Source organism: Penicillium manginii (genome assembly GCF_028828005.1).
Source record: "Penicillium manginii strain IBT 31320 chromosome Unknown utg000005l:1.0-5665137.0:1.0-5668048.0, whole genome shotgun sequence".
In the NCBI taxonomy this organism is placed as follows: domain Eukaryota; kingdom Fungi; phylum Ascomycota; class Eurotiomycetes; order Eurotiales; family Aspergillaceae; genus Penicillium; species Penicillium manginii.
In genome coordinates, this window is record NW_026643106.1 from 959,080 (window position 1) to 986,694 (window position 27,615).

The window sequence follows — 27,615 nt, forward strand, 5'->3', positions numbered from 1 at the left end:
TGTTTCTTTGAGGGGATGTTGGGTGTAGGGTTTTATAGCAGCCACTTGCTGGCAAAATGATTTTCCTGCAGAATTATTCTCCCGACTTTGATTTGAGATTTCTTTTTTTACTTAACAGTTCACCCATCATGGAAAACCAAGTGAACTTACCTGCCACTATTTCTCTTGAAGGGCGCGCATTACATTCTATGGAGGAAGCATTTCAGATTCTACACGAATGTTCACAAGATGAAGTCTATCTCATAGCAATGCAAATGCAATCTGAGCTTATGGGGCTTATTGAGACCGGCGAGGACTATCTGTATAAGCTTCATGAGTTTGTTGACAGAGGAGAGTTCTGGCGCGGTCATGAGTCAGACGAGGACAGCTTCCGATATAATTGGAGAGCAGCTAGGGATGCTATCGCCAATATGACAAAGACATTGGAGTATATTGACAGCATCTGAGAAAAAGCTATCAAAATATGGGGAAGCGATCATGCTAAAGCATTCTTCTTACGTGTTAAGACCCGTGCTATGGCGGAAAAAGTAAGCAGGCTATTGACAGCCAACCTCGAATAAAAAGCCATACGCCTTATGATCAATCATGAGATTGTCAATCGTTTTTCTACAAAATCGCGAGGTATTTATGAGCATAAAGCTGTGAGGCAGGGTGATATTACTAAAGTTTTCTCTAACCGCTGGAAGAGACCTCTTTCGGGAGAGAAACTTCAGAAACTCAGTCTTGAGATAGATAGATGATGATGGATACTGTTGTCCAGCCGGCAGTGGAAGGGCTCTTGTGAATGATTCATAGTTTGAAAGCGACAACGATTCATCAAACGACTTTGTTGATATTTCCTATTCCGAATCTTCAGACGAGTTCCGACGTGAAGCCTCTCAAGATTCTATATATAGAGAAAAATCAGAAATTGCTGAGAACCTGGGGGAAAAGCGCAAGAGAAAGAATCAATCTCAGTGCGGCTGCCTGCTCTCCGATCGCACTCTCCGTCGTGTCTTTCGAGATTCTGAACCGCGAATGAAATATCGGAAGGCCTTACGCAAAGTTGGACGGAAGATCTATAAAGGCCACGACAAAATCGGCACCAAAACCATTTGCTCAAGTCACAGTCGACAGCTTTGTAGCATGCTACGAGTTTCAGTCAATAACACACATAGAGAACTAGTACATCATCTCGATAAGCCGTATAATGGACTAGGTTCATGGGAAGACACTCGCGCTCAATATTCCGACTGGTTCCAACGTACTCAACCGAGCGAAATCCCCGTCCATATGTTTCGCTTCCAGGAAAAGAACGTCCGACAGATCGTCAAAAAATGGGACAGCCTTGAGTATCTCACATCTCAGAGCCTTTATCGACGATGTTTTGGGAAAAACCAACACCGGCTCTTAAACCCACAGATAATCTTATACGAATGAACGGCAGCGTGATCATTCCAGGATTTTTCAGATGGCTCAAGTACGATTTCAATGGGATGCATCCTGGTGGTATTCTTCGACTGGCTCTACAAGAATTCGCGATGTACGACTGGAATTTTCGCCCTCGCACAGATCATCCCCGACTTGGTTGGGCGACAAACATGTGATATAGCTTGATTCAACAATTAGTGCGGCAAGATGTAGTCTATTGGATGTGGCATGTCTATTTCCGCCCTGAGCACATGTGGCGTTTAATCTCTGTCCCTCATTGTTCCCAGGGCGCTTATCCTGGAGAAAGAACATGTTTCCAACAGCTCGATATAAATGTACGTGACTTTGTGAATATTGGCTATGGCAAGAGCTTTTTACAGGGCTCTGTGTCTCTTGATAATGGAGATGAGCAAAATTGTGACAAGTCATTAATCGGCATGAACCGTCATCTGGAGCCTTGGTGGAATGATGTATCTTCTCGTGATCTGGTAAAGGATGCTATCTTCAGCAAACTATCTCTGAGTTGTGGACATCAGAAGATGCAGACAAATACGGCATTGATTGGGTCAAGCAAGTCTGTCAAGCCACAGATGTGCGTTTCAGTCTCCCAAGGCCTCCCATATAATCTACAGATCAGACAACGATTCAACGGAACACCATCTGAGCATGTTACGTTGGGATAAACGATGATCATTCCGACCTGGATCTCGCCGAATCGGGTACCTGGGAGGAGCTATCCCGCAGTCATCGTGACTTTATACCAGTCGATAGGACTTCAGAAGATCAAACAAATAATGGAAGCGATGGGAAGGTGCAATCTATTTTCCCAGGTACCTTCAGGTTGGGCGGTCTTAGTGCTGTCTCAGATGCACTTGTCGGCAGGGAAAGATGGAATAATACAGAAACAATTCAGATGGTGAACTTATTGTTTGGATCAGATGAGAGTGTGGCTTGAAAGTACATACAGGACTGGAGAGAGAATGCCTTCGCACGATATGTGACGGCTTTGATCGCATGGTGGAAGCTGAGAGGGTTACGTATGGAGAAAATTCATATTTTGAGCGTGTTGAAGAGGGATTAAGTACCCAACCAACCTTTGTGCAAGGAAGGAACTTTGAAGATGGAATACACCCGAGCATTGAGTGAGCAAACTTAGATAGAGCTAAAATTACTTGTCCCTGGAGAAGAGTTATTGAGGTGGTTGGTTTCTTTTTATCTAGACTTTGAATCATCATGCATACTAGTATCATATTACAGTACTACATAGAATGTCAATTAGGCCAAGTATGACGCGTATAAGAGAAAGATTAGACCAGGAATGATCCAAAGACATGCTGGAATTCATGTTAAGCCCGGATGCGGAGGTAGCCAAATAAAATCTATGCGCTAGGTATCGAAGAAATCCCATCCCGAATGTGCTAAGTGAAAACAGTACAAATGGCAACTGTTATTGTTGCGGCATTTCGAGACCTTCCATACCACCTAGATCGTCCCAGAAGTCACTAAAGCTCACATTCTCTTGCTCAAACATCTGTTGGACCTGGACCATCGCGGATTGCTGCCTCTCGAGAGTGAAACCACCAGGCTGGGAGCTCTCCCACTGTACCAACTCCACCCAGCGGTAGAAGAGATCTTCCTTGCCCAAGGCAGCGAGTTTTTCTTTGAAGGTAAGGACTTGGTCTCGGTGCGCATTGCGCTCACGACCGGCGGGGGTATTCTCATCCGCGACGCGCCAGACCAGCCAACCATCGGTGTCCGTGTAAACCAGCACAGCCGTGCGGAACTCGTCCAGCTGAACGCCATCACCCTTGCGGGTCAGGTTGACCAGCGAGTGAGCGGAGATCATAGCTTCATAATCCAGGACCCAGTCCTCGTCCACAAGTAGATAACCAGTCTTTCCAATCCGTTCCGGGGTTACGGCGGCCACAATCTTGTCACGCATGGCCTCATCATGGCGAATCCACTTGTTGCGCTCCAGCTTGCGGCTCCAGCTGGGGCTACTCCTGCGAACAATTATTTCACGATCAAGGAACCCGACCGCACGGCGCCAGCGCACGGGACCCATGACAAAGTCGTATGGCCAGGACAAAAGCAGCGTCACGAGGAAGTAGTCAATCAATATCGTGCCTGTCCGCCGGAGAATAGCCTGTGCTATCTCGATCCAAGAAGCTGTTGAAGTGTCGAAGCTTAGGGAACTCTCCATTCCTATGAAGACAGCTATAAGCGCTGGGTAGGTGCTAAAGCCCCAGTAAACTCGCAAGGCTATCACTGCAGCCACAACGGTGTTCACGACGGACGGCACTAGGAATGTTTGCCATTTCAAGTCTGTCGCAGTTGTATCAATATGTACCAGGTATACCTCGTCGGGAGAGAGCTTTTCGACAAAGGGTTTTAGGATCGTAGGAACTTTTGTGAATGGTGGGATAGGTCCAGCGGAGGCGGAGCTTGGAGTCGAGGCGCCCGATGAGCCTGGCGATGAGGCGGGCGTCTTTCGACGCGATGACTTTGCCATTACAGAGTTTGTATGCTTGCTAGGTATAGTATTCGTGCCGAAACGAAATGTGTGGAGTTGTTGCGCGGCCAGGGACTCCTAGTACCTTGGGCCGATTATTTGTATGGAGGCGCGTCGCGGGGGAGATGATCAGAGCAAATGAGCCGGTCACATGGGGGGTATTGCGTCCAAGTCAGTGAGCAGCGGGAAGTGCTCGCATGATTCGAAAAATAGAGTGGGATGAGAGGCGTTGGCGCCCAGTGGAGCGCGTGTGTGGCTGTGGCAAAGGGAAGCATTCAAACGGCAGGCAACTTAACCCCTTTGGGAATGCGGAGCGCGGAGCTATCTCTATTTACTCCGTTACTTCCTTTCCCTCTTACTTTGACTCTAGGATTCCCTCACCTTTCCCACCCGCGCAAGGGGGGTTTTATTTTAGTCGACGCGATGTCAACTCCTCGCAAGACTGACCGAGTCTCTCTCGCGCGTCATCATCATCCACATTCACCCTTTGGTCGCGCTGAAGATCCAAGCCACGAATTCGAATTCGGGACAAACCTCGCCCTCTCTCCCCCACCAAACAGAATGGGACGCGTCCTCGACACAACTATCGCACTGGAACTCTAGCAGGGGCCTATCGAGCGGTCTCACGAACAAACATGTCAGAAGAAGGCGTTCATCTGGTCTCGACTCCCAGTCCGCGACAACCGTGGAATCGTATCAATAAGCTGTCACCAACCTCTGACACTTCCAATCCTCCCGAGGAACTTGTCGATGCATACAAGAGAATTGAAGAAGATGGAACATTGGCCGATTACGTACAGTGGGATGATCCGGAACTTTCATCCAGAAAGAATTCACCAGGCCGTCTCAGTCGCTCATCGTCCAGACAACGAGGAAGAGAATACGATGGCGGATCCCGCGATGGGCGAGCTTTTTCCGAAGAAGGACTATTCGATGGGATTGTACAAAACTCAAATCGGCGTACAACAGATTACTCCAGAGACGAACAGCGGCTGAGACGAGTCACTGGAAAAGATTCCCCGGTCTTCAGCAAGGCCAAAACTACCAGTCACTCGGCGGCTTTGACAGCAGACAACCTACAGCGGCGCGAGAAGGAAGAGCGTCCTTGGGAGCAAGAGAATCATCGCTATCACCAAGAGCAACAGCCAACATCGGATTATGAGGGTGATCGTGGTCCATCACTCAACCTACCACGTACCTGGGGCAGTCGCGCCGCACGCCGGCAGGAATGGCTACGCAATGTCAGTGGAAGCTCTGGGTCGGAACCACCAGAGAACAGTAATCGTGAGATTTCCAGCGAAGCTCCAGCACCCAAGACAAACACAAATGAGAACCAAAGGCCTGCCCGTTCATCTCATATAGACCGGGGTAGCGCTTCCAACCAGGGAGCCCTCGAAGAACGTGTGGCCAATCTCCGTACGCAAAACTTCCATGAATCAAAGAACCAAGCGGGACTTGGGTTGGATCAACATTCGCTACAAACTGATGGTGCCGCTATTCCTAATACGCCGATCGTGGTCTACAAGAACTCGGACATGACTAGACCCAGTACAACTAAGCGAGATTCACAAGAACTCCTCCGCAGACTTTCGAGGACCGAAAGCCCGAAGATGGATCAGGTTCAGACCCCAGACCCGCCAAAACTATTTGAAAGAAAAATATACGACAAGACCCCCCCGGGTGACCGGTGCATGGATCGATACACCTATGACCGAACGAGCTGTCGATATCCCGAGTGATTTGACCAAGGATATAGTGGCCTCACCGGCACCTCCCAATGCAAAGGAGCAATCTGCTTCGATCCTGAAGCCAGCAGCGGATGTTAAGCCTGCGGCCGAGCAAAAAGACTCCAAAACGACAGAAACCAAAAAGGCTTCTCCCGAGCCAACTATTGGCAAACAATCGAAGTCAAGGCCTCCCCTTGCTCGACCTAAGTTGCCAAAAAGTGCCCTTGAAACGGTCATAGAGGATGCTAGCTCTGGTAAAGAGGCTCTCAATATGGGTGACGATACCATCGAATCTCTCCAGGCGATTTTGGATGATCCGACCGACCTGAAGACTGAGGAAGACGAGGAGACCACTTATAAAAAGATGCTCCACCGACTCGGGCTTTTGCCTCAAAATCGCGAAGGCCTTGATGATTACGATCGAATAGATACCAAGTTGCAATCGTTGGCACATCACATCGAGGAAGTGAAGAAGGGTCTGGACCGCCTACAGGGACATGTTGCCAACGGATTTGAGAAGAAAGAAACTACCAAGCCGCCGCCTACTATTTTAACTCCGACTTTGAACGAGCCCTGCAAAACCGGTAGTCTGCCTTCGGATACCCGTATCTATGCCGCCATCCCTCTTCCTCGATTTTGGGAACGCAACCTCACATCCCGACGTCTGAAACTTACTAAGCTCGGCTGGGCCACGCTCATCTTTACGCTCTGGTATATCATTGAATGCACGATGACAGAAATGTTCTCTCATTCCATCATCGCCGATACGTGCACGGGTTACTGCCTCCGCCCCGACGCACCTGTCTTCCCCTTTGTGACCGTGACGATGCTGTGGCGCTGGTCTCATTTATCGGTTCTCCTGGCACCGATTATTACTCTCAGCGTAGCTCTCTTCCGCCTCGTAGTGCAATTACTGGGGCTATGGGATGGTTATATGGACGAGCCAGCCGGTTTGGCGAATCTTGTCGGCGAGATTCGTATCAACGGAACCCCAGTGGCGTTCCCTTGGTTGACACCGCCGTCCAAGACAAAGATATTCTCACCATCCTCTGTTCTACCTCCTCCTCCTCCACCACCACCGCGACCCGAGTGGACTCAGACCCACGGTGCTTCAACACATGCAGGGGATGATCAGGCCTCTATGGATGATGACGAATTACTTTGAAGGAAAGGCAAGGCATTTACGAAGGCGTTTAGTAGAGTCGTTTGACTATTTTCAGAACAGGCGTTGCTTTGAGCGGAGAATTAAGGCTAGCTAGTTTTTAGGATACCCAAAGTTTCAACAATTGAGATTTCATTACTTGATTTAGTCTGCTGGGTAAAACATTAGAAGTCATATCAAAAGGCCATTGTATTGCGGCTGTGCCCAGCTGTGGCTGAGCATTCATGCGCATAGACCCTTTGTCACCTGTTAATGCCATTCGGTACTAGTTTTCTAGTAAGTTTCTGTAACAGTGTAACGTCCTGAGCTCAATCCTCGCCTTTAAAGTTGAGTTTCAGGCAGACAATATCGTCATACGGAAATTCGAACCCATCGTACTAGTACTAGTAGTAACCTTGGAAGGTTAGTAACATAGTAATTATAAAGCTACAAGGATCCCCAGGAGACTGTCAATACAACTTGAACTCCTAGTTTAGGTAGTATCTGTTTTTACAAACTCAAAATGAACGCTAAGTCGATATATGCGGGGGACGCGAGCTCCCATATATGCGACTAACACTATGTTCCCAAGGGACATTGCTCTTCCAGACGATCTCAAATTTGATGTTGCAGGGCCGTCGGAATGGGAATACGCGCCTGGCGATACTATAATAGCGAATTTGATGCGCAAGAGCCCACTTGTTACTCCTGAATGCACAGTGAGGGTTTGGCTTGCAGGTAAGACGATTCTCGACTGGGGAGATCCGATGGATTTGACGACGTAATTCACTTATTTTGACCATGAGGACTAGGGCGTGTGAGAACGAAGATCTGGCGAGACAAAGATTCACGATATGCTCCTGATGTTTACAATGATCATTGTGATCTTTTCGATGGCGCGCAAGATGTTGTTCGCGATGGACCGCTGCACCACCCGGAGAATAGTAACGACCCTCTTAGCTGGCCTATCTCAGTCCAAATCCCCACCATGCCATCACCTTCAATAGGAAAAGGCCACACCGACGTAACGAGCTTCACACCCCTGGAGAACCCTTCTACATTCCTAGCTGGGACGTTCAGCGCACATGGAAGTGACTACCCCAACAGATTGGAGGGTGTGGTGGAATATGCAATCCACGCTCGTCTGAACTACATTCACCACGGAGCCCACAAAGTCTTCTACACAACCTTGCCAATCACGCTTAGACACCCCGTGGACTCAAGCGTTCGTCTGGGCGAGTCCAAAGAATGTCGCATTCATCAACCGCTAAAGATCCAAAGCCATCGCCTACTACCGGGAATGGAAGACGCAGAGCTATCTCTTGGGCAGAAGGCTCGCAAGCTATTTAATTCGTCTAAAGTACCCGAATTTCGGTATGAGATTACTATGCAAATGCCGACAGCGATCCAGCTCAACAACCGCGAGCCTTTTCCCTTGGTCTTCGGTATTTTTGCCCGCGATGATAAAACAAGTGAAGGCATCATGGCTCATCCGCAGAAGATTCAAATCAACTGGGTTAATCTGCGTCTCCATTGTACGACTGGTTTAATGGCACCGAGTAATTTGCGAGAAAATTACGCACAGAAGGACCAGGAGACAAATAAGATGAATTTACACCTACACAAGGTCTTTGATGAGCTCGAGGCTCCACTCATGGTAAGTTCCACGGGGAAAGGAAACGAGGCTATCCATTTGGGCAACATGTTCCAGCTCAACTTAAAATCCGATGGGTTGTATACTGCAGACAAACGTGTGGTTCGCTGGCCCAGTCTCAACAGTATCTATCCCGATTTCACAGCATACGGTATCAAACATACACATTTTCTGGAACCGTCCGTCAATCTTTCAATCGCAGGGGAAGAAAAAACCGTCAAAGTCAAGCCCCAGACACTGCAGATTATAGGAGCTCCCTGAATTGCTTGTATATATATGCCTTTGTGTATAAGAGTAACTACCTAAGTACTACTAGTAGTAGGAATATATTGAAGGAAGCCTCAGGCCAAAATTAGCCCACCCCGCCTGACTCACGGCCGATCTTTTGCGAGGGGCAGAATTTCCCCGATTATCCCGCGCGACTCAGGCTGACACAGGATTCCATCGCAAGACTCGAAAGCAGAGTATGAGCTTCATACCTTTTAAATCCCCATCAAGCGCTAATATATTTCCATAAAGTCTTTCGAAACCCTCCACTATGGCCAACGAAGCAGGTCAACCCCCCGCGCTCGACAATCTGTCACTCGCCGATAAGACCCCCGCCTCAAAGGCCAGCGCACAGGTCATCACTCCATTCGATGTCTCTGGCGGAGTTGATGAGACTGGAAAGCTCCTCCCGGTCGATTATGAAAAACTCACGCGCGAATTCGGCGCCACTCCCATTACCCCCGATCTACTCGAGCGGTTTGAGAGAGTTACGGGACATCGCCCACACCGATTTATGCGCCGCGGAATTGTCTTCAGTCACCGTGACCTGACCAAGATCTTGGACCTTCATGAAAAGGGCAAGGAATTCTATCTCTACACGGGACGTGGACCCAGTAGCGATAGCATGCACGTTGGACACACTGTCCCGTTCGAGTTTACAAAGTAAGACTCAGGATCTGTTCTTTGCAAAGGCTCTAAACATGATTTGCTTACATACCTCCCCCAATACAGGTGGCTTCAGGATGTTTTCGATGTTCCCCTCGTGATCATGTTGACCGACGACGAGAAATATATGCACTCTCAGAAAATCAAGGATGTGGAAGACGCCAAGAACTTTGCAAAGTCAAACGTCAAGGATATCATTGCTGTCGGATTTGACATGAAGAAGACTTTCATCTTCAGTGACTTTGAGTTTGTTGGAGGCGCATTCTACGAGAACATTTGCCGAATGGCGAAGCGTATCACAATCAATCAAGTGCGCGGTACCTTTGGATTCAACGACAGCAACAACGTGGGTGAATTCCACTTCTGCGCGACCCAATCCGCCACTGCCTTTGCAACCAGTTTCCCCCACATCTTCGGTACCGACAAGAAGAAGGTCTCCTCCATTCCTTGCCTCATCCCATGCGCCATTGACCAAGACCCTTATTTCCGTCAATGTCGTGAGCACGCAGAGAAGATGAAGTATAAGAAGCCTTCGCTCATTCACTCCATCTTCCTGCCTGCCCTTCAGGGACCTGGATCAAAGATGTCGGCTAGTATCGACTCCTCTGCCATTTTCATGAACGACACCCCCAAGCAGATCAAGACCAAGATCAACAAGTACGCTTTCTCTGGGGGCAAGGAAACTGCCGAAGAGCACCGCGAGTTGGGTGGCGACACCAAGGCCGATGTGCCTTTCCAGTACCTCACCTTCTTCCTCGAGGATGATGAGGAGCTTGAGCGTATTCGTGCCGCCTACGAGAAGGGCGAGATGCTCACTGGTGAGATGAAGCAGCGCTGCATTGCTGAATTGCAGGAGTACGTGAAGGGTTTCCAGGAGCGCCATGCCAAGGTCACCCCTGAGATCGTGGCCCAGTACATGAGCCAACGTCCTTTGGAGTGGAATGGAAACCCCAATCCAGTTGTGGCCGAGAAGAAATAGAGCTGGAAAGCTTATATTTCTTTCATCATGTTGCCCCAAAAGTGTCACCCCGCCCTCAAGCGTACGCAATCTTACTTGTATTTCTTTCGGTGTTTCTCCAAATGTGTCACGTCTCGCTCGAGCGTACGCGATCTCGCTTGCTTGCATAGCCTCTTCATAGCCTAGACGCATGGGAGTATTGCCAATACATACACATCTTTTCAACGACAGAGTTTCATTCTTCTCACCTTTCTTGCTCATAGTACATAATACTAGCTTTTTTACACCGCAGCTATCACTGCGATGAGTGCTATACCCAATTACCTCTTCTCTATTCGCCTTTCTTACTATTTGCTGTTTGCTCTCTTCGAAGCTAGAAGTGGTGTATGCGTTTGTCGTGGGGTTTAAATTTGCTTTTCGACTTGACGACCCAGTACAACTACGCCGGGCATAAACCCGCGGACCCCATTACTTAACCAGCATTCCTCGCCATCGACAAGGTCAAGCTGCGGAATAACTTCTTCCACACAGAATCCTTGTGATAGAGCGTATCTTCTGCTTGTCCCGGCATTGCCGCCGCTGCTCAGAGGCGGCGTAATCCAAGCAGACTCGGCCGAGTCTTGACCAGATAGCCTGGAGATCGGCCCACGACGCCGGAAGTATGGGGTGGTAATGCTTCCCTCCATAATTTCACCTCTCGGATTGATCACTAGAACCTCCGATGTTTCTGCCGGTGAGGTGATTCCCGCTCGCAATCGTGCAGCTGTATAGTCATTCCGAGCAGTGGTTTTGTGCGTGGTGAAGCCGGACGGTAGTGTTGGCTGGCTATCGACATATACCCGCCATGAATGCGATGGACGACCAGCATGTAAAGACGGAGTCAAAAGATTGAATGGATCGAATGCGGCAGTTGGGTTGACATCGACCGAGCCCTTGCCGTTGATATCGACCACAATTCTCAACCGCCATGGCTTGCTCCGGTCCGGTATTGACTCGTCCAGGAACCTTTCAAAGCTTGACAAGTCTTGCTGCAGCCATTTTGACGCGTTTTCCCATCCAAAATGGCGCGCCGCAGCTACCAATCTGTCACGATGGTACGCCAAGAGGTAGTAGGGCGAGTTTTGGGGGTCGGGATAGCTGTCGGAATTGTAGAGAGTTGCTTGTGGTAGGGAAGGATCGTATCGAAGGGAAGAGATAATCTCGAAGGTCTGCTCAGCATCAGCGGTTGGGATTGAAGCCATTGTCGCGCACCAGATTTTTCTGTAGGTGTGACGTCGCCAGTGCTGTTAGTGATGCATGAGTCGCGATGGGGCCCTGCGTCGTCATCAACAAGGCTACCCTCGGTCGCTGGGCGCGGTTCCTGCGCGATGGGATGAGATGGCTTTGAGTAATCGACTCAGACGATTGTGGTTTTAATTCCCACAGGTCTCCCTGATCCAGCGTCGTCAGTTCCCGGCATTGCTGGGGCAATTCGGGTTTGGTAATGTGGAGAACTGGCGGAGCGTTACCGTCGTGGAGCGCGTGATTGGCCCGTGCCGGGGATGATCGAACTTGAGACTTTTCCACCAGCTTCGTCCGTTCTCCCTATCTCACACTTTACACTTCACGCCGTTGGCGACTAGGACTGGTTCGTTTCCGCTGAATTCATCTACGCAATCTAATCCCCATCGCTAACCTATTGCCCCCTGATAGAATCAGGATTTTAATAGCATCGGTTGCCGTGTCCGCTCCATATACACATCATGTCGAGCCCATCGCCGCTACCTACGCCCGCCGTTCAGAACGTGGTGCTGGACACCTCGAGTCTTCCTGCTTCTACTTCCTCATCGGTTTGGGATCGCGTGTCGAAGTGGGTGTCTGAGAATAAGGCTTTGGTCTACACCATTGCCGGTGTTGCCGTCGTTGTCACCAGCGCTGGTGTTGTCTATTACCTCTCCGATTCCAGCAAGCCTGCCGCCTCTACTTCCTCTACCCCCAAGAAGAGCAAGAACACGCGCCGGAAAGAGAAGAAGAAGGCCGAGGAGAAGGAAAAGGCCAAGTCCGCTTCAGTGCAGGATGGTTTGTCTCATCCCTCCCCCATTGCATGGTATGATTGCGTGGATGAACGCGGCTAACGTCAATGGTAGAATCCACCGCACAGAAGGCCGAGGAGCCTGCCGAGGACCTTCCCGAGGTTGATGAGGCCACCGTTGGCCAGTTGTCCGAGGAGGTACGTGTTTGCCATGACTACGCGAACCAATTCCATTGTCATCCGTTACTAACAATCCCTGGAAGACCCGGAAGGATTATGCCGCGAAGCTGAAGGCCGCCGGAAACAAGGCCTACGGTGCCAAGGACTACCCCAAGGCCATTGATCTCTATGGTAGAGCCATCATCTGCAAGCCGGACCCCGTCTTCTACTCGAACCGTGCCGCCTGCTACAATGTGTTGTCCGACTGGGAAAAGGTTGTGGAGGACACCAGCGCCGCTCTGGCTATGGACAGTGAATACGTCAAGGCTCTGAACCGACGTGCCATTGCTTATGAGCACCTCAGCAAGTACAGCGAGGCTCTCCTCGACTTCACTGCCAGCTGCATCATCGATGCTTTCTCCAACGATGTCAGCCGTAACTCCCTCGAGCGTCTGCTGAAGAAGGTCGCCGAGCAGAAGAGCAAGGCCATCCTGGATGCTCGCACCAAGAAGCTTCCCAGCGCCACTTTCGTTTCCAACTACCTGCAAAGCTTCCGTCCCCAGACCCTTCCCGAGGGTCTGGAGGAGTCCGTTGAGCTTAGCGAGGATTCCGGAAAGGGTTTGCTGCGCAAGGGTATGGTTGCCATGGCCCAGAAGACTGGCGAGGGTTACGAGGAGGCTGCTGCCACCTTCGAAAAGGCCATTCAGGCCGGTGATCTGGGCGACTTCGAGGCCCTTGCCCTCAACATGCGTGCTACTTTCACATACCTCGGCGGTAACGCCATTAATGCGCTGGAGGACCTGAACAAGAGTGTTGAGATCCAGCCATCCTTGGTTCAAAGCTACATCAAGCGTGCTAGCTTGCACCTGGAGCTCGGCAACAGGGATGCTGCCGCCGATGACTTTGAGCTCGCCATCAACCACAACAAGGATGACCCCGATATTTACTACCACCGGGCCCAGCTTCACTTCATCCTGGGTGAGTTCGCCGAGGCCGCCAAGGACTACCAGAAGTCCATCGACCTGGACCGTTCCTTCATTTTCTCGCACATTCAGCTTGGTGTGACACAGTACAAGATGGGCTCCGTTGCCTCTGCCATGGCCACCTTCCGTCGCTCCGTCAAGAACTTCGAAGAGGTTCCCGACGTGTATAACTACTACGGTGAGCTTCTGCTCGACCAGCAGAACTACGCCGAGGCCATTGAGAAGTTCGACAAGGCCGTTGAGATGGAGAAGCTGAGCAAGCCCATGGGCATCAACGTCTTGCCCTTGATCAACAAGGCTCTGGCCTTGTTCCAGTGGAAGCACGACTTCCAGGAGGCCGAGGGCCTGTGCCAGAAGGCGCTGATCAGTAAGTTTTGACCTTGAAGTTAGATCCCTACCATTCTGGAGCATTCATACTAACGTCTACGCAGTCGACCCCGAATGCGACATCGCTGTCGGCACCATGGCCCAGCTGCTCTTGCAGCAGGGCAAGGTTTCGCAGGCTCTGAAGTACTTTGAGCGTGCCGCCGAGCTTGCCCGCACCGAGGCCGAGATCATCAACGCCATCTCATACGCCGAGGCCACCCGGACCCAACTGGAGGTCCAGGAAAAGTACCCCCAGCTCGCAGCGCGTCTGAACACCATGGGCGCCATGGGCGCTGGTGGACCTCCTGGCATGTAAAAGTGACAACCGCTTGATTTCGTATTGTTTTGTTTTTCGCCATCGCTATTTCTGCCATCTTGCCCTCTTTAATCACGTCTTTTCTTGTCCTCCGGATGGGGATGGGTCTATATTTCATGACCCTTTTTTTATTTCTTTTCTCCTGCTCGTGGTCCTCGGTCTTCTGTCTTTTTTCTCCCCATGTATTTACTACACGTTATCCCCTCACAACAGATTCCCAAGTTTGTTTCTTTTCTTTTTGTTTTTCCCCTACTCATTGTTTTCTTTTTTGCGATCTTTGGACTACAGGGCTGAGATATCCGAGAGATACGAGAGAGAGGCGGGGTTGGGAGAGGGCCGTCTCCGTTTTCAAGTCCCGACATTTTATCTGCATGAGGCTATGAAAGGGTGGAGAGTAATTTGTGTACTATAGAGGTGAATGTGTGAATGTGACTGATTGAAGATTCCCTTAACTGTATGTGTACATAAGGTACCCTAAGACATAAGGTAGCTGGAATGATCTCCACCGCCCCATCACGATAAGAGATGCCCCACCTGGTAAGATCCCATAGTATACTCCGTACCATAGCTAGTTAACAAAGTGCTAGTAGGGTAAGTGTACACTAATAACTACGACATCATCTTTAGGCTCTAGGAAATCCAGAGCACCCATTAGTGTGGCTCCTCGAAAGTATCCCTGGGTAAAAAAAGACGAACTAGTGGAAAGTGCCAAACTTTTGAGGGTGAGCCTTGACCAACTGATTCATCATCTACCCCTCCCCTCTTCCACTCCCCTCTTACCTTTTACCTTTCTCTCTTCTTCCACCTTACTTCTCCCTCATAATCCTAGGAAAGATACTTCTTTATCTTATCCACTGCTTCAACTGCTGGTCCTGTTTCCCTCCATCGCAACCCCATCTGCTTGGACGACCCCGGCCGTACCGCAAGCTCTTGTCAGCCTCAGTTGCCTTATCGCCCTGCTGCAGCCTAAGCGTCACACGTCGATCAGGTATATCCTCATATGATAGAGTCCCTTCCTTTTACCTCAAATCCTGCCTCCAACCTTCCCATCGACTAACACGAGATTTGAGTACAACCCAGTCTCTCTCCTCGGTTTCCACTCGGACCTTGTCCACCACTGTACCCTGTGACTGCCCATTCTGAAGCTCGCGCGATCTGCAACCATGACGGATACGCAGGGTAGGTTCCAAACCCCACTTCCATTCTACCTCCAACCCTCCCCCTTCGAACTCGATTTCTGATTATCATTATTTGTAGTTGCGATCACCTTACTCCCCATCAACTCCCGGGAAGATGCAAATCCAGCTTCTCGACGGCTGGTTCTGTCCGAAGATAACCCTGTCATTTTCCTTGGTCGATCGTCAAAACGAGAAATCCGAAACCGTGAGCCAGCGAGTGATAATGGCTGGTATGATTCGCGAGTGATGTCTCGCGATCATGCCGAGCTAACTCTCGAGAACAAGGCAAGCTCATCTTCCCTTTCAAGACTTATGTACCCAAGTAAATTTGTGCTAACCCTCCCTTCAGGACGTCTACATATACGACTCCGGCTCAACTCATGGTACCTGGCTCAACAACCTCAAACTGGTACACGAACAGAAAACTCCTTTGCTGAATGGTGATATTCTACGATTCGGTGTCAACGTAGATCGCGGCGACGGTAAGCTTCGGGATCCCCCGGTTTTCCTATCTTTCCTGTTTTGCTGTAACATTCTGACATCTTTGATAGAGGAGTTTCCTGCACTGAGCGTCCGCTGCGAGATAAAATGGTCAGAAAAAGAGTACGCATTGACACCTCGCTTCCAGCTCGTGAAACCTTTGCTGACCCCTCTCGATGCAGCTCGGTCGAAGAAATCCCAAAGCCCAACATCCCAGAGCCTTCGGTAATCGTATTGAACCAGGAAGAGGCCCCCCGTCCAACCTCATCCAGCAACACGTTCTGTGTACCGGAGGGTGACAGCGATATCGAAGACGTCTCATCTAAGGACATGACTCTCACTGAATTCGATGGAGCGGGCGCTTCAACTATTCCCCCTTCTGTCCGAGCTGCCCCCACGCTTCAGGATATTGTCAACTTGGACGACGACCAGGAGGTCCATCCGACGCATCAACATCACGCTGATCCACCCAAGCAATTCTCTGTTTGGGACTCTGGGCCAGGGGATGCCTATGCGGAGCAAGAGTCGGACCGAGAATATGTGCTTTCCGAATATTCTGAGGAGGAATCGGATCTGGAGTCCTCGAAATCCACTTCATCTCACACCAGTGAAAGTGAAGTTGTCAGAAATCAATTTAAATTCGTTGAACGGTCCGACAGCCCGGAAGACTCAATCTCAGATGAGGATCCTGATCTTAGCGACAATGAAAAGGATGAATGCATTGATCCAAGGGTGCTGGCTCAAAAGAATAGCCTCGAACCCACTCTCTCCGACAAGTTTGGTAACAATGCATGGATGGATCAAAAGGCGGATCAGTCCATCAGTCCGATTAAGCCTTTCAATACTCCCTGTCGCCCCTCCCTGCCCGGATATCCCTATGCCTCATATGGCAGGAGCTACAGTCCTCCAGCTCCCACTGGAGCTGGCAATCATATGCCTCTTCAGCTACCTCCATATTATGACCCCATCAACTCCCCGTACCCAGGTTACAGAGAGGGACCATTTTCGTGGGATTACCAGTCTATTCAACCTCCTCTGCCCCATCCCCCTTATTCGTGGACACAGCTCTCTTCCCATAAGCAAAAGGTTCCTGCTTCGCAAGACAACTCCATGGAAATACTCAAGGATAATATTGAGACGGCTCACGATGATGGAACACCCTTGAAGCCAACTTCGTCGGCCATGAAGCGCAAAGCTTCTGAGATGGAGTCCCAGGATAATCTACAAGATGCCCAAAAGCCCGACCCAGTGTACCTAGCATCTCAGGAGCCCGAACTCGATGAAATCTCCCAATCTATGATAGTATCTGCGATCACATCTGCACTTTCTGAGGCCGGCGAGGAAACCGAACTCGAACCTCCAACAAAGAAAATCAAGCCGTCCCCGGCTCCTCCCAAGAACCTGGCACGCTATACAGCGACTGCCGTTGTTAGTGCTCTACTTGGAGGTCTGGGGACCATCGCTCTTTTGGCGGCTCTACCAGCAGAATACTTCCAGTAGATGTTGGAATCAACAGCGCGACTTTTTCCGGAATTCAATGTCTGTCGGTATTCGCGAGATACTTTCACTTGTCCATGAATGGGTCTTTTCTTTCCTTATCTATTTTCTACCAGTTGCTATGGCTTCAAGCTAATACACCATTGCCTGGCGATCTGGCAGTTTGGTGTTACATGATTTGGCGTTCAGACGTACTGGCTCGGTGGCTCTTCTCATTCTGATATTCTGCTCATCCTCTGTTGTTCCTTTCTTTCAATTTTAAGCTTTTCTATGACTCTAGGTTGCTCTTTCAGTTTAGCAATGTGCCATTTATCATGGCTTCCGTGGTGCTTTTTGTGTGGGCCTTTCCTCGGTGTTGCTTGTCCGTCTTTTCTCAACCTTCGAACATGCTTAGCACGCAGGCCATAATAGGTAGTAAGAATGAATACGAATTTCGTTGCAGATTATCTCACTTCCACCTCTCTATCGTACTCGGGATCAACCCGGGGTCTCCGATGGTTCATGTATGGTCCGTATAGAATCCTTGGAGGCCGCACAGCGCCCTCAACTGCCAGGTACGCCGCCTCTTCCTGGCCTCGTTTGAAAGATCATAGGCTATGATGTCATATCGGTGAAATGTACTTAGAACGAGTGGCTTGCATCTCTGGGAATGTTTGGTCTCCGGCAGTGTCCTCGCCGATAGTCGGAGGATCTAAAAACCACGGCAGCCCGCGGAGCAGGCTGTTCCATCTGATAATCAGATAGATTTTGACAAATTTTAAGTTTAGATGAAGTATTGGAATTCTATTGAAAACCATGTTGTTGGTCATATAAGATACCCTGGTCAATAATTTCCCACCATCGCAGAAAGTGTACCTGGCCAAGCGACCTTGTATCTGCTAGTATTTTCTCTTGTAACGTTGAAGGTGCTTTCTCACTGATACATTTCAGGCACCGATCCTGGTAGTTTCCGAGTCCAACACACTTTATCCTCTGCTTGGTAATTTCTACGCCGAGGGGCCATTTTGTTGCAATATCGACCACGACCAAAATGCCCGACCAAAATGCCCGACCATTCTAGACGCTGGGGCCAAATCAGATCATCCCCCTATTTGATTAAAAGGCGGCGCTAGCGAGAATATCATGCCCACCTCATCAACCGAGCTGCAGCATATTCAAGGGTCTTGGTGTCAGCTGACTAGTGAGATATCCTTTGTCCCTGCAACCCCCCGGGCTGTCGGTCCATCTCTGCCCTCTCCTGTGAGGTTTGTGTCACCGCCTCCCGTCGAACAAAAAGATGTGAACACCGACTATCTCCGCTAGGCTGTTTTTTCCAACCCTGGTGAAGTCTCAGATTGCCCTTCTCTGGGATCGCTGATCTCGGCCGCAAAAACGCCGCTGCGCGCCAGTGTAAGGCCATTCCTCCAGTCCCAATTCAAATCCCGGGCCTAGCGTGTGATGGGGAATGGCTGGCTGCAGTTCACTCGAGGTTCATCTCGAGTGGGTCGAACAAGCCCGGTGAAGGTGGTTTCTGACCAAGAGACTCCATGGAAAACGGAATTGAAACGATAGCTTTTGCAGGTGCATTTAGTGCTGACGGGCTCCACACAACGCGCCAGGGAGACGATGCTTCTCTCCTTCACCAGTCAGGCGTATCACCTTCAGCTTCTGAGCCCTTCGGAGGAATCAGCTTCAATCTACAACGATTGGCAGGGAACCCCTTGCTTTCAGCTCCACAAGGATCTCCAATAAATTCCGAGCGACTGCAGAGATTCGTACGTTCCTCGCGGCCCTGTCCTAGCGTGGTAATGCCATACCCTCAGATATGCAGTGCTAGACGGATACCTACTTGAAGGGCGGCAGGGAAATCTGCCTTGGCTCATCATCACGGCGCTTCCATGAGACTGTCCTTTTCTTGGTGCACATTGTATATGTATATTCAATATATACAGATCCTTGCCTCGTGCGATTGGCCACGAGACCAGTTATTTCGACGTGTTCTTAATCTTCTCATTCGTGGATTCAGTGCTTTGGTTTTATTTTATTTTCATTTCTTTTTCCCACTCCAAGGCAGATCCATATCGCAATTCGACCCAGGGGAATCTTCTTTTGGGGGCCTTGGAACAAGCCTTACATGCATCTGAATATCCCACTATCACATTCATTTGCCCCACCTGGGCCTATCTAGCAGTTTATTCCAAAGGTGCCTATTTTTTCTCATGTGTCCATGTGGGAATGAGAGGAGACATGCGTCAAAAGAAATTCTTGCAATCACATCGAAGGCGCCGGCCGGATCCTTCGAGCATGGAAGATCATTTTCACTGGTTCTCCATTATATCCAAGTCACCTATTAAACCCCGAGTATGGTCGTTCCCTGCTCGACATAATCTGCCTTGGAGATGCAGATGGCCATATGACCCCAAACATGAGTAAAATATGCTCATCTTTCATGCAAATCCATTCACCATGTTCCGTTGGGATGTAAAGCAAAGTCTACATTGAATTAGAGGAGTCAACATCTGAAACTCTTCGGTGCGGGCTTCTAAGCTGACAAATGTTACGTACTCTCAAGATGCTCACCTGGACTTGTTCTCGGTATTATTCGTATATCTTGGGAATCATATCACTCTCGCATGGTTGGAAGCAACTATCCGTGGATGGAATTCTCCATTCAGCTTCGCCTCGCTGTACCATATAGGGCCAGCCTTCATGGTATACCTAGCAATACCGCCCCATTGATACTAACTAACTACCTAGGGATACACTATCCACATCTACTGACCCTGGCCATGCCGCGTAACACAAGGCTGTGGTGGCTGCCATGCGGCTGGGAGTTATTTTCCGTGTACGCAGCATCGGTTCAAGCCTGCTCAACGCTGGGCCTGCATCTGATTTGTGGTCGATAGATCCTCGTTCGCTGATCCATGTATTGTCCTCTCGTCACCTTTCCGGGAGAACTGCTCTTCTTGTTAAGTTCACCGCAGAGCCCAGGGCTTCGTTGCAGCACAGTTTGGAAACCACCACTTGTCAAATTCTGACCCCTCTGTAACCTAGTGCTGCTAGTGGGGGTACATTCAATGGGAATTCTGCCCCTCTCGACGCATGTGCATTTCCACCCCAGGTTGGTTGGTTGGTTTCAGCAACCCTGAACATGCGTCGCCGAGATGATTTCGCCTAGCAATTAGACGAGCTTCTCGGCCTTCCCTTCAATGCACTCCTATAGGGATTTACGACTGGGCCAAACTGAAGACGGTGCATACGCCGTTCTCCCTTCATGCCAGATCTATTTCTGCAAGTGTCATTGGATGTTTCTTTGAGGGAGGGCGTCGCTGTGCTGAAAGACCGGACCCACGGAATCCAACAATGCATACATAGTCACCTTGGCCAACAATTGCCCCTCTCCCCACGGTTGTAACGTCCTGCTGATCACTCAGAGGAGCAGCTCTGTTATTCCACCTTCTTTTTCACATTCTACAGCGTCATCGCTTTCTTTGTCTCTTTTTTTGCTTTTTTGTCTCCATTTTTCGGCGAATGTAACATTCGATTCACGATGTCGTGTGCCACCAGGTCCCTCTATCGTATAAGAGTCGATATTCCTGGTCTACCATTTCCGGGCTCATTATACTTTGGCCTGGGCAGGATTTTACCCTTGCCCAATCTCTGAATCAACACGTTGCCTAGTCTTCCTTCTTGTTCCGACGTTGGTATTTAGCAGGAGACAGACTGATAAAGCGCTGCCCTCATCCTCGTTTCCCTTCGGCTTAAGTCTTCAGCCTCTCCGACCAATACATCGGAGAACATAAGCGAATTATTATATACTCCGAACTCTCCACTTTGCGACTGTTTGATACTTTATCCAGACCATCCTTGCAGCATCTCCTATTCGAGATCAGTGCATATTACTACCGCATTGCCCCACCATCTTCCTACTATCTCACAAAGCCGCTATGGCCGCCTCAAATTCTTCGCCCTTTCATCTGGATCCAGATCACATATCTTGCATCGGTGGCCGAACAGTCCAGACCTGTCGCGGCTGCGCCGGGAACGCCCCGAGGTACTTTGCAATCCGATCAGAATGCCTAACCAACCGCGCATACTCATTCATCATTTATACAGAGGAGCAGTCTGCACAAGCTGCCAGGGCCGCGGCTTCAACATTTTCATCTGCGCACATTGTAATCCGGCCGCTGCAGCTACAGCCGTTCGATCTAGTAACACTGTCGCCTCAGTCACAGCGAATACTACACCAGGGTCATCGGCCCCTTCCTCTCCGGGCTCTTTGAGTCGCAGTCCATCCACATCATATCCAACACAGCCCGATGCAAGAACAAGCAAGGCTTGGAGGAGGTATGGAGATGGACGGGATAGTACGAATTGTGGAAGGGTGGAGACTAATACTAGTACGCCGCGCAATCTATAAATATAGGGTCGGTCGGTTTCTATCTACCCATAAGCTGCCCAGATGGTTATGGAGTTTCGATCTCTGAGATCTCTGAGTCAGGCACAGACAAAAGCCATGTTGACTGGGCCTTTTTTTGGCTTGACTATTTTTTACTCTTCTACTTTCGTTGCCACTTGCACTAGATGCCATTTCAGTTTGTACATTTTTTCTTCATTTTCCATTACATGTGTTTCGGACGGCTCTGGGAGACAAGAGGCTCAGGACAGCTGGTTTGTTTAAGCTCTTTCTTACAATTTTCTTCGCCTAGTTTTTTTGGCAATTGATTTCCGCAGTCATGTCAGTTTGGCCATGGCAATGCCTGGAAGATAGCGAGAATCTCTCGGCAAAACCCCATCTTCGTAGAATAGATGTATCTAGTCAAGGGCTTTCGGCATTTTCCCAGTTCTTAACTTGCAATGAGCTTCAAGTTCAGTTACTAATAATATCTTGAATCATTATTACCCCCCGGGGGAACTTGAAATAAAATGGGTACTAGATACACTTGATGTTTCGGACCCATCACCTGTACTCTTGTAAGAGAGCAAAGATTTAAAAATACTTCTGTGACCGTGCACGAAGCCACGGACCGAAAATGTAAAGCGGCAATCCCAAAAACAGAACAGCCCATTGAATACCCGCAAACTCGTAGAACATCTTGTCTACACCCTCCTTCGCCATCCAACTGTAACAACTCTTGGCCAACCCAAATGCTACCACATTCTTGGAAGCATTGACGAGCACAAGCGCTTCCCCGCTGGTTCTGGGGTAGGCATCTACCACGTAAGAGAGCATAACCGACGGGACGAGGGTCAGTCCCGAAGACGCGATGGCTGCACCAACGGCAGGGCGGACGTAGTGTTGAAGTCGCGAGACAGTGTATCCGAAGATAATGAGACCGACTGGGTTGAGTAGGAAAGGTAGGATTAGGGCTGGTAAACGATGCTCGGGCCTGTGAACGTTGTTGTTGCGCTTGCGGAGCCAGCGAGAGAGCATATCGGTCAAGGGACCTGCGATTGGCCAAGCCACGACGATACCAATGAAGCTGCTAAGGGTGAAGAGACCCAAGTCTGCGGAGGTGAACAGATAGGGAGGTGGTGAGAAGATACTAGGGGCGATGGTTGAAATGACAACAACTCTGGTAAATGTCAGTGTCATGATCCAAAAAGAATATGCATTTCGAAATATTTTCACTCACCCTCCAAGGACAACGCCGTACATGCAAGACGCAATCAATGTGCCGGGGACCAGCAACAAGGGGAATGGTAGCACGAATAGGTAAGCAAAATGCTTGAAGACCCCCTTTTCCTTGGCCTCTTTCGTGATATTGAAGGAAAAGAGTCCCTTCATATAATCGTTATAATTCATACTAACCTGGTCGGCACCGTGCGAGGGGACAGCCTCGATATGACCGGCCAGATCCTTTTCATTATCCTCAATGACCTCCGGCTCCTCTTCTCGCTCATAGATGGTCTCTGGCAGGAAGAAGATTGTAGTGATGAAGTTGACAGCGGCGATGATGGCGCAGAGGATGAAGAACCACCGCCACCCACGGGCTTGAATGAGATAACCTGCAATGACGGGTCCAATTTGCGAGCCACCGGACAGAAATCCAGCATAGACAGCCATCGCACTTGAGTAATTTCGCTCGAAGAAAAGATCTGGCAATTTTGGAATTAGATGGATTGTTGATGGCCAGAGAAGGAGATCTTACCTGCGAGAATGCTGGGGCCGAGCGATTCGCTAGCACCGTAGCCTGTCGAGATAAGTCAGAAAACACTACTAGTATATGACGACCAGGGATAAAACTCACCGAAGCTGGCAAATACTCGCGAGGCAAGCAAACTGTTATAGTCCTTGGCAACTGCACTCCAGATGATCCCGCCCAAGAACATCGCCATAGAAATGAGAGTCACTGGGCGCTTTCCAAAGCATAGTGCAAGTGGCATCCAGATTAAATTGGCAAGTCCCATTGACAGAACTGAATATGTGACCAGAGCCGACAACTGCGCGTTGTCGACACGGAGATCCATCGCTAGCGACTCAAACCCAGTCGCTATACCAGACTAGAAGCACCCATGAATTGTTAGAACAACAGCAAGGTCTTCGTATCTCGTTGATTGGTCTTACCGAGTACATATTCCCCATAAAAACGTATACATTCACTGTAAGGAGGGCAGCATAGCGTACCCGACGCGGGAACAGCTGTTAGGGTTAGCCATGACCGGAAACAGGCGCCATGTAAGCGCCATATCAGGGGTACGATAATACATACCCTAGGGTCAACAGCCGTCATTGTGGGCAAGGGTAAATTCTTCTCCCTGTAGTAAATCTGGGGTAATCGCGTCGTATGATCGTGGCACCACGAGGGAGGGACGGGGGCTACATATAGGGAGAACCCTCTCGGCACAGAGACTCGGGAAAGCAGCAAGCCACACGCAAAGTCCTAAGGCACCTAGCACAAAAGTCCCCGCAGCTACCACGTTTGCTCGAATGAAAAAGGCCTGTGCTGTGCAGAGGGCTTCTCGGCCTTGTGAGGGTTCGGGTACGCCTCGGGACCACATCCCCTGGTGAACTTCTTAAGCGAGGCAGTGATAGCAAACCATGGGTTTTGAGAGATTTGGATTTCAAAGACTGTATATTGTCAAAACAATAGATTTCTGATGCCTTCTAAAATGTTCGTGCGTATCTACGGCTGCTCGGCCTCTCCACACACTGAAACTCCTAGAAGTGGCGTAAGGCAATTCCGAGAGGCAGCCAAAATACCAAGAGCAGCTAATAGCTATCTAAGGCATTCACACAAGAGCCTTAGAATTGCCACTAGTGCCACGAAATTCCTTGCTGTCAGGCATTATTTGGGTCGTCGGCTCTTGGTACCCCAGATTGATCAACTGGGAGATCCATCCTTCCCCACGATACGTACCCCAGAATTGATCCTGGGGATCATCAAAGAGAATAAATCGTATCCACAGCTCCGCAAAGCCTGTCACAAGATCCAGATTAGTATTCATGTTGCCCCTCTCCAGCACCTGGGAAATCCGGGTGTCGGCATATCCGAGAACCGGGGGGAGGGGGGCGGAGATTGTGGGTTCTCGGGCCTTCCGAACAAAATAGCCACGCGCGGAGTTGGTAATCGAAGCTTGAGACAGGAATCTCTTTTATCTGGCCGCTTTTCTCCATATGCTATTGGAGCTTCCACATAAATCTCGACATCTCAAACTAATCCGAGCCATATTAATCCTCCCAAGATGGTGAGTCTCAGTAACGCTGATCATATCCTAGCGGCCGTTCGCTCATCACTGCGATCCAGGTTCCTGAAGAGGCTCGTCTCCGCGTGATCATAGTCGGAGCTGGTCTCAGTGGCATTGCTACCGCGATTTCAGCTGCGCTATCCGGACACTCAGTTGAGGTTATCGAGCAAGCGAAGGAGCTCGCGGAAGTTGGAGCCGGTCTTCAAATCACCCCCAATGCATCCCGGCTTCTCCAGTACTGGAAGCTCCCCTCTTCTCTGTGGGAGGCAGCTGCCGAGCCTACCAAAGTCACTGTGCATAGGTATTCTGGCGCTGTTCTAGCTCATGAAGCTACGTTCGACAAAGATATCCGGGCCAAATATAACGCGCCGTTTGTGGACTTGCACCGTGTCGATCTCCAGCAGTCTTTGTTTACGCGAGCAAAGGACTTGGGGGTGACCTTTCATCTTGGCGAGCGGATTGAAAAGATTGACTTCGATCGTACAACCGTGCATTCTGTGGCTGGGAAGCAGTTCGGTGGAGATTTGATCATCGCCGCAGATGGTCTCTGGTCTCAGTGTCGCGAGGCCTACGTTGGAAAGAAAGATGAGCCACTTCCAACTGGGGATCTTGCATACCGTATCGTGTTAACGGCGGATCAACTATCTGACCCTGAATTGAAGGCATGGGTTGAAAACCCCGAAGTACACTTTTGGGTTGGACCCGGAGCCCATGCGGTGGGCTATTCTCTTCGCGGAGGCCAAATGTACAACATTGTCTTGCTGGTACCGGACAACCTACCCCCAGGTGTATCAAAACAGGCTGGCTCTGTGGAGGAGATGAAAGAGCTGTTTGTCGGTTGGGACCCGATGTGAGAGATCTTGATCATTATTTGCTTAAGAATATACTAACAAGCCTAGTCTCAACCGGTTCCTCGACCATGTGACTACTAACATCGACAAGTGGAAGCTGATGCACCGTAAGTTTTCATTTCACTTTCGATGAACCTTGCAGAAACTAACCATTTTTTTTATCAAAGATGGTGAGATGGAGAACTGGGTCAATGAAAAATCAAATCTTGTTTTCATGTTAGTATTTCACTTGGGCATTGGTCGGGATTGTGAACTGACATATGTCGAAATAGCGGAGATTCATGTCATCCAATGCTTCCTTATCTTGCACAAGGCGCCAATTCATCGCTTGAGGATGGTGCAGTTCTGGGCCTATTGCTAGGACACATGACCAATCAAGCACAACTACCAGGCATTCTGCGCCTCTATGAAAGCCTACGGAAGTCACGAGGTGAGGCTATTGTGCGGGAGACATTTAAACAGGTACGCAGCTCTATCTTTGATTTTAGCATCAGAATCTCCTACTTTGGAAACTAATTTAACACAATACAGAGGCACGACTTCCACTTGCACGATGGTGAAGAACAGCAGAAGCGAGACGAGATATTTACCTCGCAGCTTGGAAAAAAGATCCAAGGCGCATTTCCCAGTCGCTGGTAAGTAGTATCCTTTCAAACATGCGCTATGGCTTCTAATAAGTTTGGATAGGACATGCCCAGAAGTACAGCCTTGGCTGTATGGCTATGATGCCATCAAGGAGGTCGAGAAGGCAGTGGCTCAGAATCCAGATCTTTTCGCACAGCCCACGTCTCGCAAGTCTTCCTGCTCGATTTTGTAAACATTGTTTGATACCGAATAGATTGTTGAGTATATGATTATTGGAATTTCAGTTATTTACTATCTCGTATATAGTGAGAGTGTCTTGTATACTAGTACATTGTACCCGTCCATCTCCCTTAAATCCGGCTCTTCATTATGTCAAAGGCTTCGGCCTTCGCCTCCAATAACGGCGTAAAATCATCTCCCTCACAGATCGTGATAGCCTTCTGATAAGCCGGGCGCTCTGCAACACGCTTCAGATAGGCAAGGATATGTTTATGCTTCTCCGTGTCATAGTCCACAGGGCAGAATCCACGCATGGTTGTCAAGGTAAAGAAGGACATGATATCCGCGGCCGTCAAGTCTTTTCCAGCTAGGTAGGCGCCGGTCTCGGCGAGTCGAGAATCGATGCGTGCTAGTAGAAGCTCCCATTTCTTAAGGGTGATGGCCACCACTGGAGATTTGGGGTCGGTTGTCGGGCCACGGGTCATCAACACTCGAAATAGTGTGGGCTGAAGACTGCCATTGGCAACGTGGAGCCACTCCAGGTAATGAGGGTAGTCTGCGCCATCTTTGGGTGTGAGGGCTAGACGGCCGTTCCCATAAACAGCGATAATGTAGTCTATAATGGCGCCCGACTCGGCTAAAACGACCTTCGAGTTAGTTGCGGGTGAGGGGTCATCTTCCATGACTGGGGCGGTGCCGGCAGGATGTAAGTCTTTCAGAGACTGCGGGGCAAAGATGGGATCGCGCTTATGGAAAACATAATTGTAATCGATGCCGAGCTCTTCGGCCAGCCAGATGATGCGCTCGGATTGAGAATGACCCAGATGGTGCAAGGTGAGAGGCATTGCGGCGGTAGGGTAAGCAGTCTTTGGGGGGTTAATGAGCGAAGGGGAGGTTCAGAAGTTAAAATACTCCTCAGAGAGCGCTCCACCTTGAGAACTCAAGATCAGGGAGAAAAACGCGATCG

At 49.6% G+C, this 27,615-nt stretch overlaps 11 protein-coding genes across 11 annotated transcripts; 7 read left to right on the plus strand and 4 right to left on the minus strand.

The window, feature by feature from the left end:
* Positions 1–128: 128 nt before the first annotated feature.
* N7533_006741 (uncharacterized protein) lies at positions 129–446 on the plus strand (the record flags this gene model as incomplete). The annotated part of the gene is made up of 1 exon (XM_057103391.1): positions 129–446. The coding sequence occupies one exon, from the start codon at positions 129–131 to the stop codon at positions 444–446; it is 318 nt and encodes a 105-aa protein (XP_056958348.1).
* Positions 447–2,857: 2,411 nt separating this feature from the next.
* On the minus strand, positions 2,858–3,922 carry N7533_006742 (uncharacterized protein; the record flags this gene model as incomplete). Its single annotated transcript, XM_057103392.1, has 1 exon — positions 2,858–3,922. One exon carries the CDS (start codon positions 3,920–3,922, stop codon positions 2,858–2,860), a length of 1,065 nt encoding a protein of 354 aa, XP_056958349.1.
* A 635-nt stretch (positions 3,923–4,557) lies between these two features.
* Positions 4,558–6,814, plus strand: N7533_006743 (uncharacterized protein; the record flags this gene model as incomplete). The annotated part of the gene is made up of 2 exons (XM_057103393.1): positions 4,558–5,602; positions 5,679–6,814. 2 exons carry the CDS (start codon positions 4,558–4,560, stop codon positions 6,812–6,814), a joined length of 2,181 nt encoding a protein of 726 aa, XP_056958350.1.
* A 557-nt stretch (positions 6,815–7,371) lies between these two features.
* On the plus strand, positions 7,372–8,705 carry N7533_006744 (uncharacterized protein; the record flags this gene model as incomplete). The annotated part of the gene is made up of 2 exons (XM_057103394.1): positions 7,372–7,528; positions 7,603–8,705. The coding sequence occupies 2 exons, from the start codon at positions 7,372–7,374 to the stop codon at positions 8,703–8,705; spliced, it is 1,260 nt and encodes a 419-aa protein (XP_056958351.1).
* A 277-nt stretch (positions 8,706–8,982) lies between these two features.
* N7533_006745 (tryptophan--tRNA ligase WRS1) lies at positions 8,983–10,356 on the plus strand (the record flags this gene model as incomplete). The annotated part of the gene is made up of 2 exons (XM_057103395.1): positions 8,983–9,374; positions 9,444–10,356. The coding sequence occupies 2 exons, from the start codon at positions 8,983–8,985 to the stop codon at positions 10,354–10,356; spliced, it is 1,305 nt and encodes a 434-aa protein (XP_056958352.1).
* Positions 10,357–10,739: 383 nt separating this feature from the next.
* On the minus strand, positions 10,740–11,576 carry N7533_006746 (uncharacterized protein; the record flags this gene model as incomplete). Its single annotated transcript, XM_057103396.1, has 1 exon — positions 10,740–11,576. The coding sequence occupies one exon, from the start codon at positions 11,574–11,576 to the stop codon at positions 10,740–10,742; it is 837 nt and encodes a 278-aa protein (XP_056958353.1).
* Positions 11,577–12,077: 501 nt separating this feature from the next.
* Positions 12,078–14,170, plus strand: tom70 (putative mitochondrial outer membrane translocase receptor (TOM70); the record flags this gene model as incomplete). Its single annotated transcript, XM_057103397.1, has 4 exons — positions 12,078–12,393; positions 12,462–12,544; positions 12,610–13,855; positions 13,920–14,170. 4 exons carry the CDS (start codon positions 12,078–12,080, stop codon positions 14,168–14,170), a joined length of 1,896 nt encoding a protein of 631 aa, XP_056958354.1.
* Positions 14,171–15,333: 1,163 nt separating this feature from the next.
* N7533_006748 (FHA domain protein) lies at positions 15,334–17,328 on the plus strand (the record flags this gene model as incomplete). The annotated part of the gene is made up of 5 exons (XM_057103398.1): positions 15,334–15,349; positions 15,428–15,591; positions 15,698–15,830; positions 15,900–15,951; positions 16,011–17,328. 5 exons carry the CDS (start codon positions 15,334–15,336, stop codon positions 17,326–17,328), a joined length of 1,683 nt encoding a protein of 560 aa, XP_056958355.1.
* Positions 17,329–22,294: 4,966 nt separating this feature from the next.
* On the minus strand, positions 22,295–24,038 carry N7533_006749 (putative MFS transporter; the record flags this gene model as incomplete). Its single annotated transcript, XM_057103399.1, has 6 exons — positions 22,295–22,880; positions 22,941–23,403; positions 23,457–23,498; positions 23,556–23,808; positions 23,873–23,947; positions 24,018–24,038. 6 exons carry the CDS (start codon positions 24,036–24,038, stop codon positions 22,295–22,297), a joined length of 1,440 nt encoding a protein of 479 aa, XP_056958356.1.
* A 952-nt stretch (positions 24,039–24,990) lies between these two features.
* Positions 24,991–26,661, plus strand: N7533_006750 (putative monooxygenase; the record flags this gene model as incomplete). The annotated part of the gene is made up of 7 exons (XM_057103400.1): positions 24,991–24,993; positions 25,053–25,843; positions 25,893–25,951; positions 26,012–26,060; positions 26,117–26,306; positions 26,376–26,479; positions 26,532–26,661. 7 exons carry the CDS (start codon positions 24,991–24,993, stop codon positions 26,659–26,661), a joined length of 1,326 nt encoding a protein of 441 aa, XP_056958357.1.
* Positions 26,662–26,779: 118 nt separating this feature from the next.
* On the minus strand, positions 26,780–27,493 carry N7533_006751 (glutathione S-transferase family protein; the record flags this gene model as incomplete). The annotated part of the gene is made up of 1 exon (XM_057103401.1): positions 26,780–27,493. One exon carries the CDS (start codon positions 27,491–27,493, stop codon positions 26,780–26,782), a length of 714 nt encoding a protein of 237 aa, XP_056958358.1.
* Positions 27,494–27,615: the final 122 nt, after the last annotated feature.